Here is a 16,914-nt window from a genome sequence, read left to right as displayed (position 1 = left end):
TGGGTTCGATCCCTGGCAATGGCAGTTTATTGTAAATAGTAGGAGGCAAGCTTAAACATTCAAAAAAAAAAAAAAAATGTATGACCACTAATAGACGTAACCTAATACAAAGGTTACTTGATTTTCTTTATACTTGTTATCTTGTGTGTGTGTGTATATATATATATATATATATATATAACATGGTGTCCTTATTAGTTATTACCATAATGAAATACATATTCCTTCATGGTTTTACAATATATTTCATACATCTATTTGTTATGATTATAGTCATCAATACCCTTGAAAACATCACATAGATAATCCATGAAAGCAGTTGGATAGGGCATCTTAGGATTCACCTTTTCAAACTCAAAGGTCACAACACCCAACTTTCCATCACTCTTGGGTTCAACATGAAACTTGATCTTGAAGGACTTGTATATGTTATCCACTAGCCTTGCTTCAAGCACCTTGAACACTATCTCATGGTTTTCCTCATTAACTGCTTCTATTTCTTGCTTTATAACTTCCCTTTTACCATCTTTAGTTTCCCATGCAAAAATAAAAATAAAACATGATAAAGTAAGTTGTAACACAAATTTGTACCCTCGATCTTTCTAGCCGCTCACTAGCTTTCAAAAGACCCGTTTGATAATTTACATATTACTCGTGCCATATACATAGTTTAAAAAAGGTTATACTGTATAAGGGTGTGAATTTCGGATATGAAAAGAACCTAACGTGAAATTGGTGGGTTTGCTTTAGTTTAAATGTGTTTATATCAGTTTCTAAACGGACCTACTAAAGTCTAAACCTATTTTTTAAAAATGTGTTTCATGTAATAATATAAACTAATCCGGTATGTTGTGTCCAATTTTAAAAGGTAAACTAGAAACTAATCCGGTGGGTTGGAGAGGCGTTGTAGTTGGAGAGACATTGTTGCTACGACGCCAGATGGCTTTTGGAAAATAATAAAATTAACCACATACCATAGGTGAAATTCCAGCAAATGACTGATCCAACGGCTCCCCATTGTCCTTCAACCAGAACACAACTATGAACCTTTTCAGGCAACATTGAAGCGATGTCATTTGGTCTGTTCCGAACAATATCATGTAACACGTCACCACCTGAATTGATCTCTACGTACATCATCATTTTTCCAGCAAGAGCCATCGTTCGTTCATTCAAGACTTTCAATAGTCTCTAAAATTGCTTCTTTGTTAGAGAGGGAGATATAGCTAATTCGAGTGTGCAAACATATAAGATACCTTAGCCTATAAATAGAAAGTAGTTAGCTACGTTACTAGCTACATGATATAACATGATAAAGTTTAAATATTTTCATTCATAAATATATCAATTATTATGATTGATGCAATTTCTATATGCTAGTTAATGAAATAAATACGTACGGTTGGGTCAAAAATATCAAGTTGTTCAAAATTTCAACAATGCAATGCCAATTGCTAAAATGTCAGGGGTCTAAACTTAGGGAAATTTATTATTTTAAATGGCATTGACGGATTATTTATAAGGGCCGGTTTGTATGCATGTATGGGTCGGTTTTGTGTTTAAACCTATGAATGAAAAATGAAATATCGATTTTAGAAATTGTTCGGTTTCACTTCGTAAGTTTTACGCACATTTGGTTTGGTTAAGTTTTTGGTTCTATTTCTAGAGTCGAAAATATTTTACCAAAAATAATAAATTTAAACATCAATGTTGTAAAATAGTATTTATTAATCACTTATCCTCCTTCCGATTTTTATACTTCCAATTAACACAATCAAGTTGTTTGGGTGTTTGGACTTCCAGTTAACAAAAATCAAGTTGTTTGGATCACCGTTTCGAGCTAAGTTTTACATCAATCGACACGTATCCTCCTTCCGATCAGAAGCTCTAAATCATTAGTTTGAAATTTGAAAAAAGTATAACGTCGTGAAGTTTTTTTTTAACGGGGGATCATTGGGGCAAACTTTTTTAAATTTTGGGACCGTCAATGACGATAAAATGAATGGAGAATATTATCGACCAATACCTTAAAAAAATTGTTAGGTTCTTGATCATTTCGGGTTAGCAGATTCGGGGTGACGGGTTAAAATTGATGAACACGTGTACACATATGTATAAACACATTCTATAAACACATTCTATAAACACCATCATTCTAACATGTAAATGCTTAAAGTTATGTAGCATGACATAGATTTTTGTAATCCGTTTATCTAATTATGTAACATATGTTTACGGATTGCAAATGGATTGTATTAAGTTGTAAACAAGTTCAACGTGGTGTAAAGGGATTGATTAGTCACCTTATTTATTTATGACGACCCAAAACAAATGTCTTTAATAAAATGAGCCAAGACAAATCAATCAATTTACAACATGGACAATTTTAAATCAAACTCGTATCAATCTTCAAACTTGATTTCATTTGATCTTAAATATATCGTGATTACTCAAAGTTACTTAACGACACGGTAAATAGTATCACTTTAATAAGAAAACACAACCAACAGTAGTCAACTTTTCCACGTGTCCTATTAAGCTATTCTAAATTATTTTATTAATTTTTTTAATGTTCATTAAAATAGCGATTTGAAATTCGATTATTGAACTCGAATCTAATCGAATTTCAAGTTTTTCAAGTTCGTTTTGAACATTGTACATCCCTAGTTGTAGCTTGTACTTATATTTACATGCATTTTAAACGTGCCATAACTTATAATTTGAAATAAGAATCGGTAGATTGATTGTGAATAAGACAAGGATATATAAAGTTTCAAGATATATATAAAACTAGAAGTTGATACCATTTGAAAAATATCGATACATATATCACAACAAAATCACAAAGATTCACACATGACATTAAAAGGATATTACATCACAAACAATTTATTATACAACCCAAATTAAACAGAATCATCGGTGTTATGAGCATCAATGTCCTCAACAAGATTGCATAGTTCAGATGTCTAATTGTCCGCAGAAGTAACGGGATTAGAGCTATGAAACTACCAATCATTGCAGTATTGAGGTGGTGATTAGAGGCGGCGAAAGGATTTTTGAGATCAAGTTAAGCATGTATCCCCTCATATAGAACATAACTAGGAAAATTCCCGGCGTGTTGCGCCGGGTTGATGTTGTTGATAGTTAACAGTCATACTCGTACAACTTATTAAATCATGCAGTGTGTTTGCGAGTCGAGGTGATTTCGATGGTTCCCTGGTTACGAAACCAATAATTGCCTCCCCTCCCCCCCTCCAAAAAAAACTTTGCTAACACATAAATACAAGAAATTAACATGACAAAACACGCGTTGCGGTTACAAACCTATGACACTTCGGTTGATATCTTGTTATGACCCAAAAAATAAAGCAAACCATGAATTCATCCACTCTTAAATACAACAATTTAATATATTTAAAATTTTTAAAATGTGGCGAAAAAAAAACATGCACGTTGCAGTTGCTAGCTGATACGAATTCGTTGATTATGGAATCGAGTGACACAAAAAAGTGATAAAAAATCACACGTTGTGTTTGCGAACTAACGCGAATTCAGTCGGAATCGACGTTTTCGAGACTAAATCGTACATAGAAAATCCTGTGTTGTGGTGGTGAACCGACACGGGTTCGGTTGGTATCAGGTTACGACTCCGAAATTAAAGCAATAAGTTAATTCGTCCACACGTACTCAAAGTACAACAAATTAACATATTTATATAGAAAAGACCACTGCGAAAATCAAAAATATAGGCGCGCTGTGGCCTTGACCTGACATCGATGGACTAAAATAACTCATGGGGAAAAAACCTAGAGTTGCGACCGTGAGCTAACGCAAATTTGGCCTGAATCACTTGACAGCATCAACGATAAAAAAACATGCATTTTACGGCAGCGAACCGACACAAATTAGAAAATGTAGAACAAATTAAAAGCAAATAAGAAGTTTTGGCGACCAATCACGTGATTGCGTCGCCAAAATTCTTAATTATTATATATAAATATAATATATAATAATATGTGGTTACGCTGTTATCCAAAATTTGCATTATAACCTTTTGAAAATGTATGTTGATGACCGTCGTTTGAGTCAATCATAAACCTAATTAAACTAAATAGTTAGAGCAATGAGGGTATCGTATCACAAGGAGTATGTGGTCAATGTATTCGTGTAACAGATTTCTAATTATGAAGTGAATGATTTTTAGTGCTGATCACACAAGCAATAGTTTGAATTTAAAGAACTAAGCAACGAACAAGTAAACGAATATTAAACAGTTAACAAAGCAAATCACACTCGTGAATTCAAGTAAGCAACCAACAGTTATCTCATGCAACCTAACAGATTAATTATTAACGATTAACTGAAAACTGATCAATCAGACAAAACCTTAGACATCAACAATTACTTTACACACGACACTGATTATCAAACAGTCCTTGCCAGTGTGACTCAGCTAAGGGCAATTGTATGTTTTATCGTATTCAATCTAACCAAACATTTATATGATTAATTATCTAGCAACCGCTAACAGATCGTTCAGACCTACGTAAACCTAAACCGACCAAACACACAGAAATACCAAACATCAATAATCATATATCAATCATCAATAATAATACACAAGTGTTCTTAATCACATGAGAAAAACTGTAAAGGTTACAAACTATACATCCTGGGTGCGATTCTAGGAGATTAGCCGAGCCTTGACATCATTGGATCTTCAATACGGACGATATGAATCATATGTAGGGTTTTGGCACGAGCTATGGTGGTGGAAATCGCCTCTAGGAGCTGCTGGAAATCGCCTCCGGCCGCCAAGAATGAGATGGAATAAAAGATAGGTCAAAATGCAGCCAAAAACCCTTTTAAATATGCTATCACGAACTCCAGACCGTGGCCCACGGTCTCCACCGTGGGTCACGGTGGCTGCCTGGCCATACTGGACCGTGGCCCACGGTCCCACCGTGGGTCACGGTGGCTTCACCGTGGGACAGAGGCCACGGTACGGTGGCTTCTGTTTGTTTTTGAGCTGGGTTGACCGCGGGCCACGGTGGGACACTTGCCCAAATTCTTGTTTTCTTCATATCTTTCTCGTTTCAACTCCGTTTTCTTCGCCGTTTTCGCCCACGTTCTCGTGATTTCATCCTTTATCTCATCATACTCTGGGAGCTGAATTTCAACCAACTTGTTTCTTTTCCTTTCCAACACTTGTGTAGTGGCTCCGATCTTCCCGAGATATCATTCCATGCTCATACAAGTGTCCAATTTAGCATCTTTAACGATCAATTACCTGAAATACAAAAGCACGTATGAAGTACCAAAGTTCCAATAATAAACGATTAAAACTAATAAATAAACGAACTAAAACATATACACATTAACCAACCATCACATCCCCACACTTATCTTTTGCTTGCCCTCAAGCAAACTCTAAAGTAAACATTAACCTCTATCATATGTATCTAAATTATCGTCATTAATACTAGTAAGGTTAAGGTCATACCCAGTTTCCCAGACTGACACTTTTTATAGATTGACATTCCACAAATAAGGTTAAGTGCTATAATAAAAACGATAGAGCCGCCTAGACAAGTGTACTTTGTTTCCGGTTAAGGCACACGTGCTCATACCCCTCGTAATATAACATCTCTCCTATAGGTTTAATATATAGACTAGCAAAAGATGTGCCAGCATCACTCTGCTCTCAGTATCACTCATAAGTAAATATGCATCCATAAAGCTGCTTTGACACAAATGCAAATCAAGAGATCTTAAAAAGGTTGTAACGGGACCAGGTGTAAGGGTATGGAAGGGACATATTTAAGTAGCTCAAACTATCCGACCTGGCTTATTACCAAATATCTAAATAAACGAAACTATTATACAAACTGACTGACTAATAAACCTCTAAATAAGCAAACTAACATAAATGCTAATTTCATCATATTTTTTTATTTATTTTTTTTATTTTTTTTTGCATAAACGAACTATTGAATACATAACTGAATATACACAGACATATTTTTGGCTTTTTCCTCAATTTTTTTAAGCATAATAACATGATGCTTAATACTGGAACATATACAAATACAAAATCAAAAACAAATACAATTACAGATAAACCTAGTAAGCCGGATCGTCTCGTAACATAATGTCGGGGTTAAATAAATGAAAAATAAGTCCAAGAAAGGTTTTCTAAGGGACCCAACCCCCCGCCCCTCACATTAACCATCCTCATATGTATAATGTATGAGGCCCCAACCCCCAGTAGCCACACTCACGCTCATCCAGACGAGGCTTAACCTAGTTGCCTTTATCACTTTTGCATTTTGCCAACTACGATCTCGTAATCCATGAACATCAGTGAAAACACTCAAATGACATGTGTGTACTATATATTATATGTGTATTATATATATTTGGGTCAACTCACACACGTATCGGAGGAATAGGGTTGACGATATAAACATGTGTACCTGTCCCCATGACTCGCTATCCCGCCTAAACGACCCCATTTTTAACTTCTCGTTATAAAAACATTTGTGAGTAAGACTAATGAGAAGCTGACAAACCAACCATAACCAGAAACCTATGACTTGGCATTAATGTCAATAATTAACAGTTAACAACTTTGGTTTCTGAACACTCTTCGAGGTATTATCAGGTTAAAAATTTTCAAATTTCTCGCATCCCCACACTTGAGGTTTACATTGTCCTCAATGTTAAAATAGTTAAACATTGTCCTCAATGTTAAAATGGTTAAACACTTAATGAACATTTGAGGGACAGGGTTGAAATTGACTTTTTGACTGTTAAGAAATTTTAAAATTCGGGGCTCAAATGTGACGGATCTACTAGTAATTATACAATTACACTTTTAACATTTAAACTAAGAAAACAAAATAAATTATGAAACTGAAATCACCTGATATCAACGAGACTGGAAGAGGACCAGTCGGCTCGCGAACTCTCATAAACACTCGTATACCCTCATCTCGACCACGTACCAAACTGACAACTGAACCTGCAAAATCTCGAGACGTGTAGAAGCAAGCTTCTCACAAGTGTAAGATATCAGTCTTTTAAGAGTTATGAAAATGATTTTCTGTTGATTTTAGTAAAACAATTACCGAGCCAAATTAAGTCGTTTCATAATAAATCTTGTTAAACAAGTTAAAACATTAAAAGACCTAACTCACTTTCGTAGGAATCACGATTGCATTTAGCGTATGCAACAAGCCCTTTAAATCCCCCGGTAGCCCGAGTGGACGAGTAAGGTCTCGTGAGGGTTTATAGTGAACTACACCCACAAAGTTCCAAATACAACACAATATAAAATAAATCAAAATACAGCAGATAATAACTCAAATAAAAATAAATTGGAAAGATACTTACAAACCCCGGGTTGCCTCCTGGTTAGCGTTGAATTGATGTCTACAGCTCGACAATACCTGAATTCCTCACGGTGGTCGAAGTGCACACTTACCCACCGAGTTTCCAATATGCGCTCGGTAGTTTACATGCCAAGTCCATAACCGCTTTACTGTGATTGGCATGCTACTTGAATGATTACTGTGAGGCCGCTTCTTAATTATTTGCCCAATATCTTGCAAGCTTACTTTCTTTTCATTCTTTACCAAGCCTTCATCCCCACACTTGTTGTTTTGAATAATAAGTACTGGAGAAGGCATATGATTCACATTGGCTACCTTGGGCTCTTCATACTCTGAAGGAGTTTTATCTTCTACTTGAATCACACTTTCACTTTCTAGCTTTGGTCTTCATCAACCGACTGAGGATATTCATAATCATCTTCTTCATGAGAATATTTAGAATCATTTTCTTCATAATCATCTTCTTCATGAGAATATTCATAATTATCCTCATCCTAGTATGGTTCAGTGTATATAATCTCTTCATTAATTTGATTGGTCCACTTAGCCTCGAGATATTTCCTTTTTTGTTCTGATTCCTTGTTATGCTCAACCATAATATTTATCAATTTGTCAAGTTTGGATTCTACCGTGTCTTGGGAACTTGAGGAATAGGGCATCTCCAGTTCGCAGTTGGCATAATACGGCTCTTATAAATCCGTCGATGACGGTAACGGACGGTGGGCACGGACTGATAGTTGAGTCAAACTATACTAATCCATACCGTAAACGCGGCATTCTCGTAGCCGGACGGTGTCGTAATACGTTGGATCCGCCTCTACGTAATGGTGTTCTTCCCCTCTCCAAAGCGTCAGGGAACACCGCCCCTCGGGGCGCTTTGGAGGGGGAGAGCGCTTCCCACAAAGCGCCGGAAGGGGGAAATGGTGGAAGTTGATTGGTCGTTTTTTCATTTTGTTTTTTTAATAAAATAATAATAAGATAATTATTGGAAGGAGCTCCATCCACTAATCCATTTTTGTCAAAAAAAAAACCCTATAGTGACGTGACGTCACATGATGCAAAACGCCCATATAAAGGCTCCATCCATTACACACGGTCTTATAAGTCTTAGTTATACGTCATAAAGACCACCACTTAAAAGTGGTGACTTTGAAGACCTTATTTTGTAACAAGAGCTTTTTTGGAGGGCTAAATATGGAAACTTTTAGGACCATCGTATATGCTAAGAAACGAGTGGTATAAAAACATTTGGTATATTCTAAAGTGAAAGCCATTTCAATTGTGGGCCTTAAATATATTCATACATGGATTCTTTCTTCTCCTCACTTAAAACCTCATAAATTGGAAAACAACCTCCATTGATTGGTAGGGACACAAAAGAAGAAAAACTAACAATTTTGCAATTAATATGAAAAATGGGATATGGGTTAAGGATTCACTATTCATCATCCAAAATTCAAACAACCAATTAAACAACGAATACAGATATGCTAGCTATATTATAGAGAATAAATAATACAAAAAATTTAATATAGGGACATGGATTGAGAATGTGATACAAGAGATTTTTAAAATATGAGATATTAATTTTGAAAAATAGTTATTTTCAGTTAAATTATATGGATGATGAATATGGAGAATTTATTGTCAACGCTCTAAGACCATCCATGTGGACGCCCCAAAAGGTATGGGTTGGAGCTTGTTGTCATTGAGAGAGAGGCCTTGGAGAAGGATGTGTTCATATGCGAGGGACGGGGCGTTGTTAGGAATGTTTTTCTTTTGTGTTTTTCCTTTTTATCATTTTAATATCAACCCACCCCAACCTCCCTTTCTAATTTCATGCTTAGAACTGTTAGTATTAGCCCATTAGAAAAAAAAAGGTTAGAGGAGGGAACCCTTACCCCGGTATCCATTTGGATACCCATCACCCCACCCCGCAAGAGGTATGACGCCGGTAAAACACCTCCATTCAGTCCGCGACAGATCTGGGCTGACCCTCAGGATCGAAACCACGCCACTACGGCTTCCCTGTCTTAGTAGAACTTCATTGGTGACGGGTACCTCAAGGCCGCCCGGAGTAGGATTCGAACTTGAGACCTCCCATAAGAAAGCCCAAGCCTTATCCAACCCAGCTAGACACCAATTGGTAATATTAGCCCATTAGATTTAAATAATATTAGCTTTGTTTGATTGAACGCTATAATCAAAAAGCCGAAATCTAACATGTTTTTTTTACGCTCAATTTAAATGTTTATGTTCCATCACTACTCTAAATGTTTTTTTCTTTTTTAAACTCATAATTTAGAGGGAATGCCCCCTCTCTAAAGGACCAAATCACAGTTTTCTTTCATGTTATTTCATTGGATCTACTAAAATATATGGTCATCCTTAAAAACCTATTTTCTTACTCTTTTAAGAATGGATAACTTCTAAATAATTATTTTGTGTAATAAAAAAATATATTCAAATGTAATTTCAGAAAACAAGCTTCACTTAATAAGCAGGTGGATTCATATATATGTTAAAATGACAGAAAATATACACTACAAAATTTGCAACTGGTTTTATTTTTAACAAAACTTGTAACGGGATTTATTCTCATTCGCTAATTTTACGACCAATTCTTATCAGTCGTTAATAAGTTTACGGCCATCTTTCTTTCGTAAACTTACTTTTAGCTAATACCCAACTTATGAAAACAAAAAAAAATCATGAGGAGTAAGTCTCCTTCAAGAATCATTGCAAAAGTTTGGTATGATAGATCCACTTATAGCAATATAGCACACAAGAATCTTATACAACACCTATTGACAAAATCATAAAAACAAAACATAAGAGTATGGGCGTTGAATGCACAAGATAACATTTAGAAATCAAACAACTTATGATGATCATGATGGGGGCGGCAATGGCACCTTATGTGGTCGCGAATGTTATTTTTTGCCGCATTTGCTTCCCTTTTTCGGACCACCCCACCATCTACTTCTTTATCCCATCATGATTCCTGTATCTAATCTTCAACTCATACACGTTTTTTTAAGCATACATTCTTGTATGATACATATATAGTGCTTAAAATGATATGATGGTGGACTACTCTATACCTCCAATAGTTGACCATTGTGGTTTAATAATAACTAGCTTCCGTTGGAAGACTGTTGGCGAAGGTGGGTCCAGTCAGTGATACTCGTGGATCCAGTCAGTGAAACTCTTTTGGAAAATAGGGCGTGAGTGCTTGTAACAACGCTACTTTCATTGACTTGATAATAAAATTTATTACGAAATTTGATCATGAATTTTTAATAACTGAAGAGGTATGTACCCGCCTCAACACCGAGCAAGGCGGGTCAACCCACAAGATAAAGACATTATGAAGGCACAAAGCCAAAACCTATGCGCATGGCGCATACAAAACATGCTCAGGCATCATATGCCCAGGCACGCATATGCTCGCGCATCACATATGCGCGCGGCGCATCAGCGCGCGGCGCATATCACATGCCCGTGCATATCACATCTGCCCAGGCACACATATGCTCGCGCATCACATATGCGCGCAGCGCATCAGCGCGCGGCGCATATCACATGTTCGTGCATATCACATCTGCGCATGAAATATCTGCGCGTGAGAATAAAGAGAAGACCTCGCGCATCCTCAGGGTGGGCGCATATCATACGTGCACATAATCAACCTCGTCCTTATCCAAATCAGGATTAGGGCAACCTTGAGTGTGCACATCAGACAACCTTCCAGAAGGCATCTTTTTAAGGAGTAAGAATATGCTGATGTTGACAGCTGCCAAATGAAAGGTCGACAACTCAGCATGACACATGCGTTACCACGTGATTACAACCAACGAGAAAGCGCCAGGTGTCCCAGAGGACACGTGGCGCAGTGCGATTGGAGGAGGCCAACGAGGTTGAGCCCAATCAGTGGAAACCCTAGCATTATAAATACAGCATCAACTCCACTTTGATGACACATTCATACTCAATCATTGACAGTTACAGGCAGTGATATCACATTCAATCATATTGAATTACATTCACTCACAATCAGTTACAGACAAACACACAGTCTCATAATCAGAGGGTATTCAGCTATTCAGCGAGACGCTGGAGACTCCCTTACACATTATTATTATCTTCTCCACAATATACTGATTCTCACGCCGGAGGGTTACCCCAAAGAGGACCCCTCTGTCCCTTTCTGAGGGGTAAGTAACGGCGCTGTTCATTTTGTAGGTGGAAGAACACAGATCCAGAAGAACCATCGGTGAAATAGTATAATCAAACCCGAGGAAAGTAGATCTGCTACCAGTGAGTAGATGCACGTTTCTTCAACACCCGAGGAAAGTAGATCTGCTACCAGTGAGAAGATCCACGTTTCTTCATTGGCGCCATCCACTGTTACAAACGGCAATCAGATCTCATCAGATCTATAAAAAAAAAATCAATCACCATGGTTTCTGGCGTTCGTAACGTTGATCAAGCTCTGGAGGATATTGAACGTGAGGGTGTTAACGACGGACAGCAGGTTCTGAGGGTTCCGCGTGATTCTACGCGTACCACCAGCAACCGTCCCTTCGTCACAACCCCTCACGGCCAGACTGAAACTCCTCCAGACGATCTCACGTTACAAAATATGGCCGGCGCGAAACTGAAAGGACCAATGGGTACAGAAGAAGAAACAAATGATCCCAATGAATGGCTCATAAACGAGCAGCGGCGTCTGATGGAAAAGTACAATGAAATGGTCAAGCAGAAGAAGCTAGCCGACCAAACACAAAGGCAAGCTTTTGATAAGCAGACTACAAAAAGACCACGCGCACCGGAAGAAGGACATTCTGTTCACACTGCACACACTGAGTTCAGTGATGAAGAAGTGCATAGCATGAGGAAGACACGGGATACTCATGCAGGAGGCTCACAGCTCCGCGCGCCTGTGAACATGGCGCCTGGAGCCAGAGCAGATCTGGATCTGCACATGCCGTACAGCCCACCGGTCAGAGGGCAATTGGACGTAACCACGCCCTATAGACCAGCCATCCTGGTAAAACACTCAAAGTTTACTGCGCGCATCGCGCAGGCTCCCATCCAGCACAAGACCAAGATGCCAAGTGGTCTGGGCAAATATGATGGCACAACAGATCCAGATGACTTTTTACAAGGTTTCTATAACACGGGAAACCTAGAGAGCTGGACGATGCCAACATGGTGTCATATGTTTGCTCGCTGCCTCACGGGCGCAGCGCGGGTATGGTTCGAGAGCTTGCCGACAGGGAAAATTGATGGGTTCGAGGAACTATTAGAAAAGTTCCAAGCCCACTTCGTACAGCAGCGCAGGCACACGCGCGATCCTGATGACATCATGCACTGCGTACGCAGGAATGATGAGACGATTGAAGATTACATCACTCGGTTCAATCAGGAGTCTTTGGCAATCGGAGGTATAACCGAGCAACTCCTGCGCGTGGCCTTTATACAAGGCGCGCGCAGTGATCAATTACGAAGAGCTCTCGTGAGCAAAGATGGCATGCCCACCACGTGGGCCAAGTTAATGGAGGCATCGCGAGTTTTCGCGAGAAATGAAAAACAGATTGCCCAAGATAGGGCAAGAGAAAGAGCGCATCAGGCTGAATCACCGCGCAGCAAAGAGAAGAGAGCCAAACAGAACTCTGTATGGTCCAGGTTGCAGCCAACAAGTTTTTCTTCCGCGGAAAAACAAGCGCAACCAAGCTCACCCCAGCCCCAAAAAGATGTTCGTAATCGCGGGGAGGGTGACAAGAGGGAGGGCGGCAGAGATCCTAGCAGACCTCTGCCAAGAATATGGACACCCCTCACTAAAACACCTTCACAGGTGTTAAGTACTGAGAATGTCCAATTCAAGCCCCCCAAGCAACTACACTACAAGGGACCTCAAAACAGTGGCAAATATTGTGAATTTCACAGGTCCCCGGGCCACAACACCGACGCATGCCATCATTTAAAGGATGCGATCGAGAAGGATGTAAAGTCAGGCAGGCTGGCTCACTTGGTGAAAAACCAAAGAATAGAAGATGAGCAACCGGAAGGAGCCTCTGCCAGCAAGAAATACAAAAGAATCTGTGTGGCTGAGGGGGGACGACAAGGGCAGACGTCAAAAAAGAGAAGCGCGCAAATCCACGGGGATTGGCGCGAGCAGCAAGTCATCTTCCCAAGAATCAGGGGAGGCCCTTCAATAAGCAGTCCTCTCGTCATCACCACACACATTGCTCATTACGAAGTGTCAAAAGTCCTGGTGGACACTGGAAGCGAATCTGACATTATGTATGAGCAATGTTTCAGAAAGTTAGACCCGGCAGACCAAGCGCGGCTCGAAATAGTGAACGCACCAATCTGTGGTGTTTCAAATGAAATCATCCATCCCCTAGGCCAGATTCAGTTTGAACTAACTATGGGGGATGATGAGCACAAGCGAGCAGAAGTTGTCAACTTCTTGGTCTTGCCCACCACGTCATGCCACAATATGATCCTGGGTAGGGGAACGATTGCCCAATTTAATGCTGTACCGTCGCCAGCGCACGGCGCATTGGGGTTCCCTACACCAACAGGCGTAACATTTGTTTACCGCGATCATTTGTGCGCAGTGACAAGTACGCCGCGGGAAGGGAGAATGAAACTTCCAATGGCGGACAATGCGCCAGAGAAGTGGATTTTAAACCCAAAATTCCCCGAGCAAACGGTCACAATTGGCGCTACCATTTCAGACGAAACGAGATTGAGAATGAAAATGTTGCTCACAAAATACACGTCGGTCTTCGCGTGGCAACACTCCGATATGACTGGGGTCCCGCGAGACTTGGCGCAACATTCTCTTAACACGTTCAAGTCGGTGGAGCCAATTGCTCAGAAAAAGAGAATCATGGGGGATGAAAAGGCGAAGGCCATGAATGAGCAAGTGGAGGACCTGTTGCGCGCAAACATCATCCGCCCGATCCGATACCAGACGTGGGTAGCCAATCCTGTGATGGTAAAGAAAAGCAACGGGTCATGGAAGATGTGTATTGACTTCAAGGACCTCAACAAAGCATGTCCGAAAGACTGTTACCCCCTCCCAAACATCGACGCAAAGGTGGACTCCGTGGCGCCATTCAAGCTCAAGTGTTTCCTGGATGCCTACAAAGGCTATCACCAGATTCAAATGGCACCACAAGACGAAGACAAGACGGCCTTCAGGACCGACAAGGGTGTTTTTTGTTACACAAAAATGCCCTTTGGTTTAAAGAATGCGGGCGCCACCTATCAGAGACTTATGGATTCGGTTTTCAGTAAACAAATCGGAAGAAATCTAGAAGTCTACGTTGATGATTTGGTGATCAAGAGCAGGGAGGAGAGACAAATGCTCAAAGACATCGAGGAAACTCTTCAGCGCCTAACGGAAGTTAACATGAAGCTTAACCCGAGCAAATGTACTTTCGGCGCGGAAGAGGGGAAATTTCTTGGTGTAATGGTCACTAAGGATGGTTTCAAGGTGAACCCTGAAAAGGTGGAAGCCATCCTTGACATGCCTTCACCATCCACCATGAAAGAGGTTCAGAAGCTGAATGGTAGATTGGTGTCAATCAACAGGTTCCTAGCGAACCACGCCAGCAAATCTACTCCATTCGTTAACACTTTGAGGAACTGCTTGAAGAAGAGGCAATTCAAGTGGACGCCTGAGGCTGAGCAAGCTTTCACTGAGATAAAAGAATGTCTCATAAAGCTGCCCGCGCTCACAGCTCCACTTCCTGGCGAAACCCTTACATTGTACTTGTCAGCTGGAGACCGCGCCATCGGCGCAGTACTATTGGTGGATCGTAAGGGGATCCAAACGCCAATATACTATGTGAGTCGGGTGCTGACAGACCCTGAGACGCGCTATTCCATCATGGAAAAGTTAGTTTTGTCACTAACACACGCGTCGCGCAAGCTCCATAGATACTTCAATGGTCATCCTATTGAAGTTCTGACTGGTTACAACATCCAGCAAGTCTTGCGACGCCCCGCGCTCTCCGGAAGGCTGACAAAGTGGGCGCTGGAATTAGGTGAACACACGATCACCTATAAGCCCCGTCCAGCAATAAAGGGTCAAGTTTTAGCGGATTTCATCACGGAAATCCCAGAGGGAAAGATTGAAGAAGCTCAGCGAGAGGTAGACCCTCCGCGAGCAAATGATGAAGAAGATGTTTGGAGGCTATTCACTGATGGAGCCTCCAATAACGAAGGGTCCGGCGCAGGCCTCAAACTGGTGGACCCTGATAATCATGAATATACTTATGCTATTAGGTTGGACTTCAAGAGTACCAACAATGAGGCTGAGTATGAAGCCCTGCTGGCCGGTCTGCGCATTGCGCGCAAGTTTGGAGTTAAAAGGCTAGAGGCTCATGTTGATTCTTACTTGGTAGCTGCTCAGGTCAACGGCCTTTATGACGCCAAGGAGAACACAATGCCTCTATATCTAGAGCAGGCAAAAAAGCTCGTCGAGCAGTTTGACTTCTTCAGAATCATACACATCTCGCGCAGCGAAAATAAGTCTGCTGACGCGTTGAGTAAGATGGCTTCAACTAATTTTGATCACTTTGGCAAAGATGTCAGGGTGGAAGTGATGAGCAACCCGTCAGTGCAAACGCAATCTGTTCTTGTAATTCATACAACCCCTTCATCCTGGATAACTCCAATAATGGAATTCCTGAAGGAGGGGAAGTTACCGGACGATCGCGCACAGGCGAGAAAGATAAGACACAAGGCGCAGAACTATGAACTACTTGATGGTACAGTATATCGGCGCTCTTATCTTGGACCGCTCATGAAATGCCTGGATGCTGAAGAAGCAAGCTATGTGATTAGGGAGATTCATGAAGGAATCTGCGGAATACACGCTGGTCCGCGCATGGTGGTTGCCAAGGCAATGAGCTCAGGCTACTATTGGCCAGGCATGTACTTGGATGCGCTAAAAGAAATCCAAAAATGCAAGGCATGTCAGAGCTACGCGCCAAACACCATGCGTCCAAAGAACAACCTGATTCCAGTGACCTCCGCATGGCCTTTCCACAAATGGGCCATTGATATTGTGGGGCCCCTGTCGCAAGCGCAAGGGCGAGTGAAATTTTTGGTAGTGGCAATAGACTATTTCACAAAATGGGTTGAGGCCAAGCCACTAGCAAAAATCACAGCTGAGGCGATGAAGCAATTTATCTGGAGCCACGTCATTTGCCGTTTTGGCCTTCCTATGGAAATTGTGAGCGACAATGGCAAACAATTCACTGACAGGAAGATATCCAGCTGGCTCAAAGAATTGCACATCAACCAAATCTTTACTTCGGTCTATCACCCTCAAGGGAATGGCCAGGTGGAGCGCGCGAATCAAAGTTTGTTAAATGGGCTGAAGAAAAGGTTGGAGGGAGAATCTCATTCTTGGGTCGAAGAGTTACCTAATGTCCTGTGGGCGCACAGGACACTAAGCAAAACTAGCAATGGCGAATCCCCGTTCAGCCTA

The 16,914-nt window shown here is 40.6% G+C and overlaps 1 protein-coding gene across 1 annotated transcript; it reads right to left on the bottom strand.

Moving 5' to 3' along the window:
• Positions 1-204: 204 nt before the first annotated feature.
• LOC143624421 (MLP-like protein 31) lies at positions 205-1,185 on the bottom strand. The gene is made up of 2 exons (XM_077095084.1): positions 975-1,185; positions 205-526 (listed from the first exon to the last, which is right to left on the bottom strand). Exons 1-2 carry the CDS (start codon positions 1,159-1,161, stop codon positions 255-257), a joined length of 459 nt encoding a protein of 152 aa, XP_076951199.1. The 5' UTR covers positions 1,162-1,185; the 3' UTR covers positions 205-254.
• Positions 1,186-16,914: the final 15,729 nt, after the last annotated feature.

Source organism: Bidens hawaiensis, unplaced genomic scaffold (genome assembly GCF_021521415.1).
Source record: "Bidens hawaiensis isolate Kalapana, Puna unplaced genomic scaffold, B.hawaiensis_p1.1 tig00003781_1, whole genome shotgun sequence".
NCBI classification, from domain to species: Eukaryota; Viridiplantae; Streptophyta; class Magnoliopsida; order Asterales; family Asteraceae; genus Bidens; species Bidens hawaiensis.
This window is presented reverse-complemented; position numbering and strand designations above follow the sequence as displayed.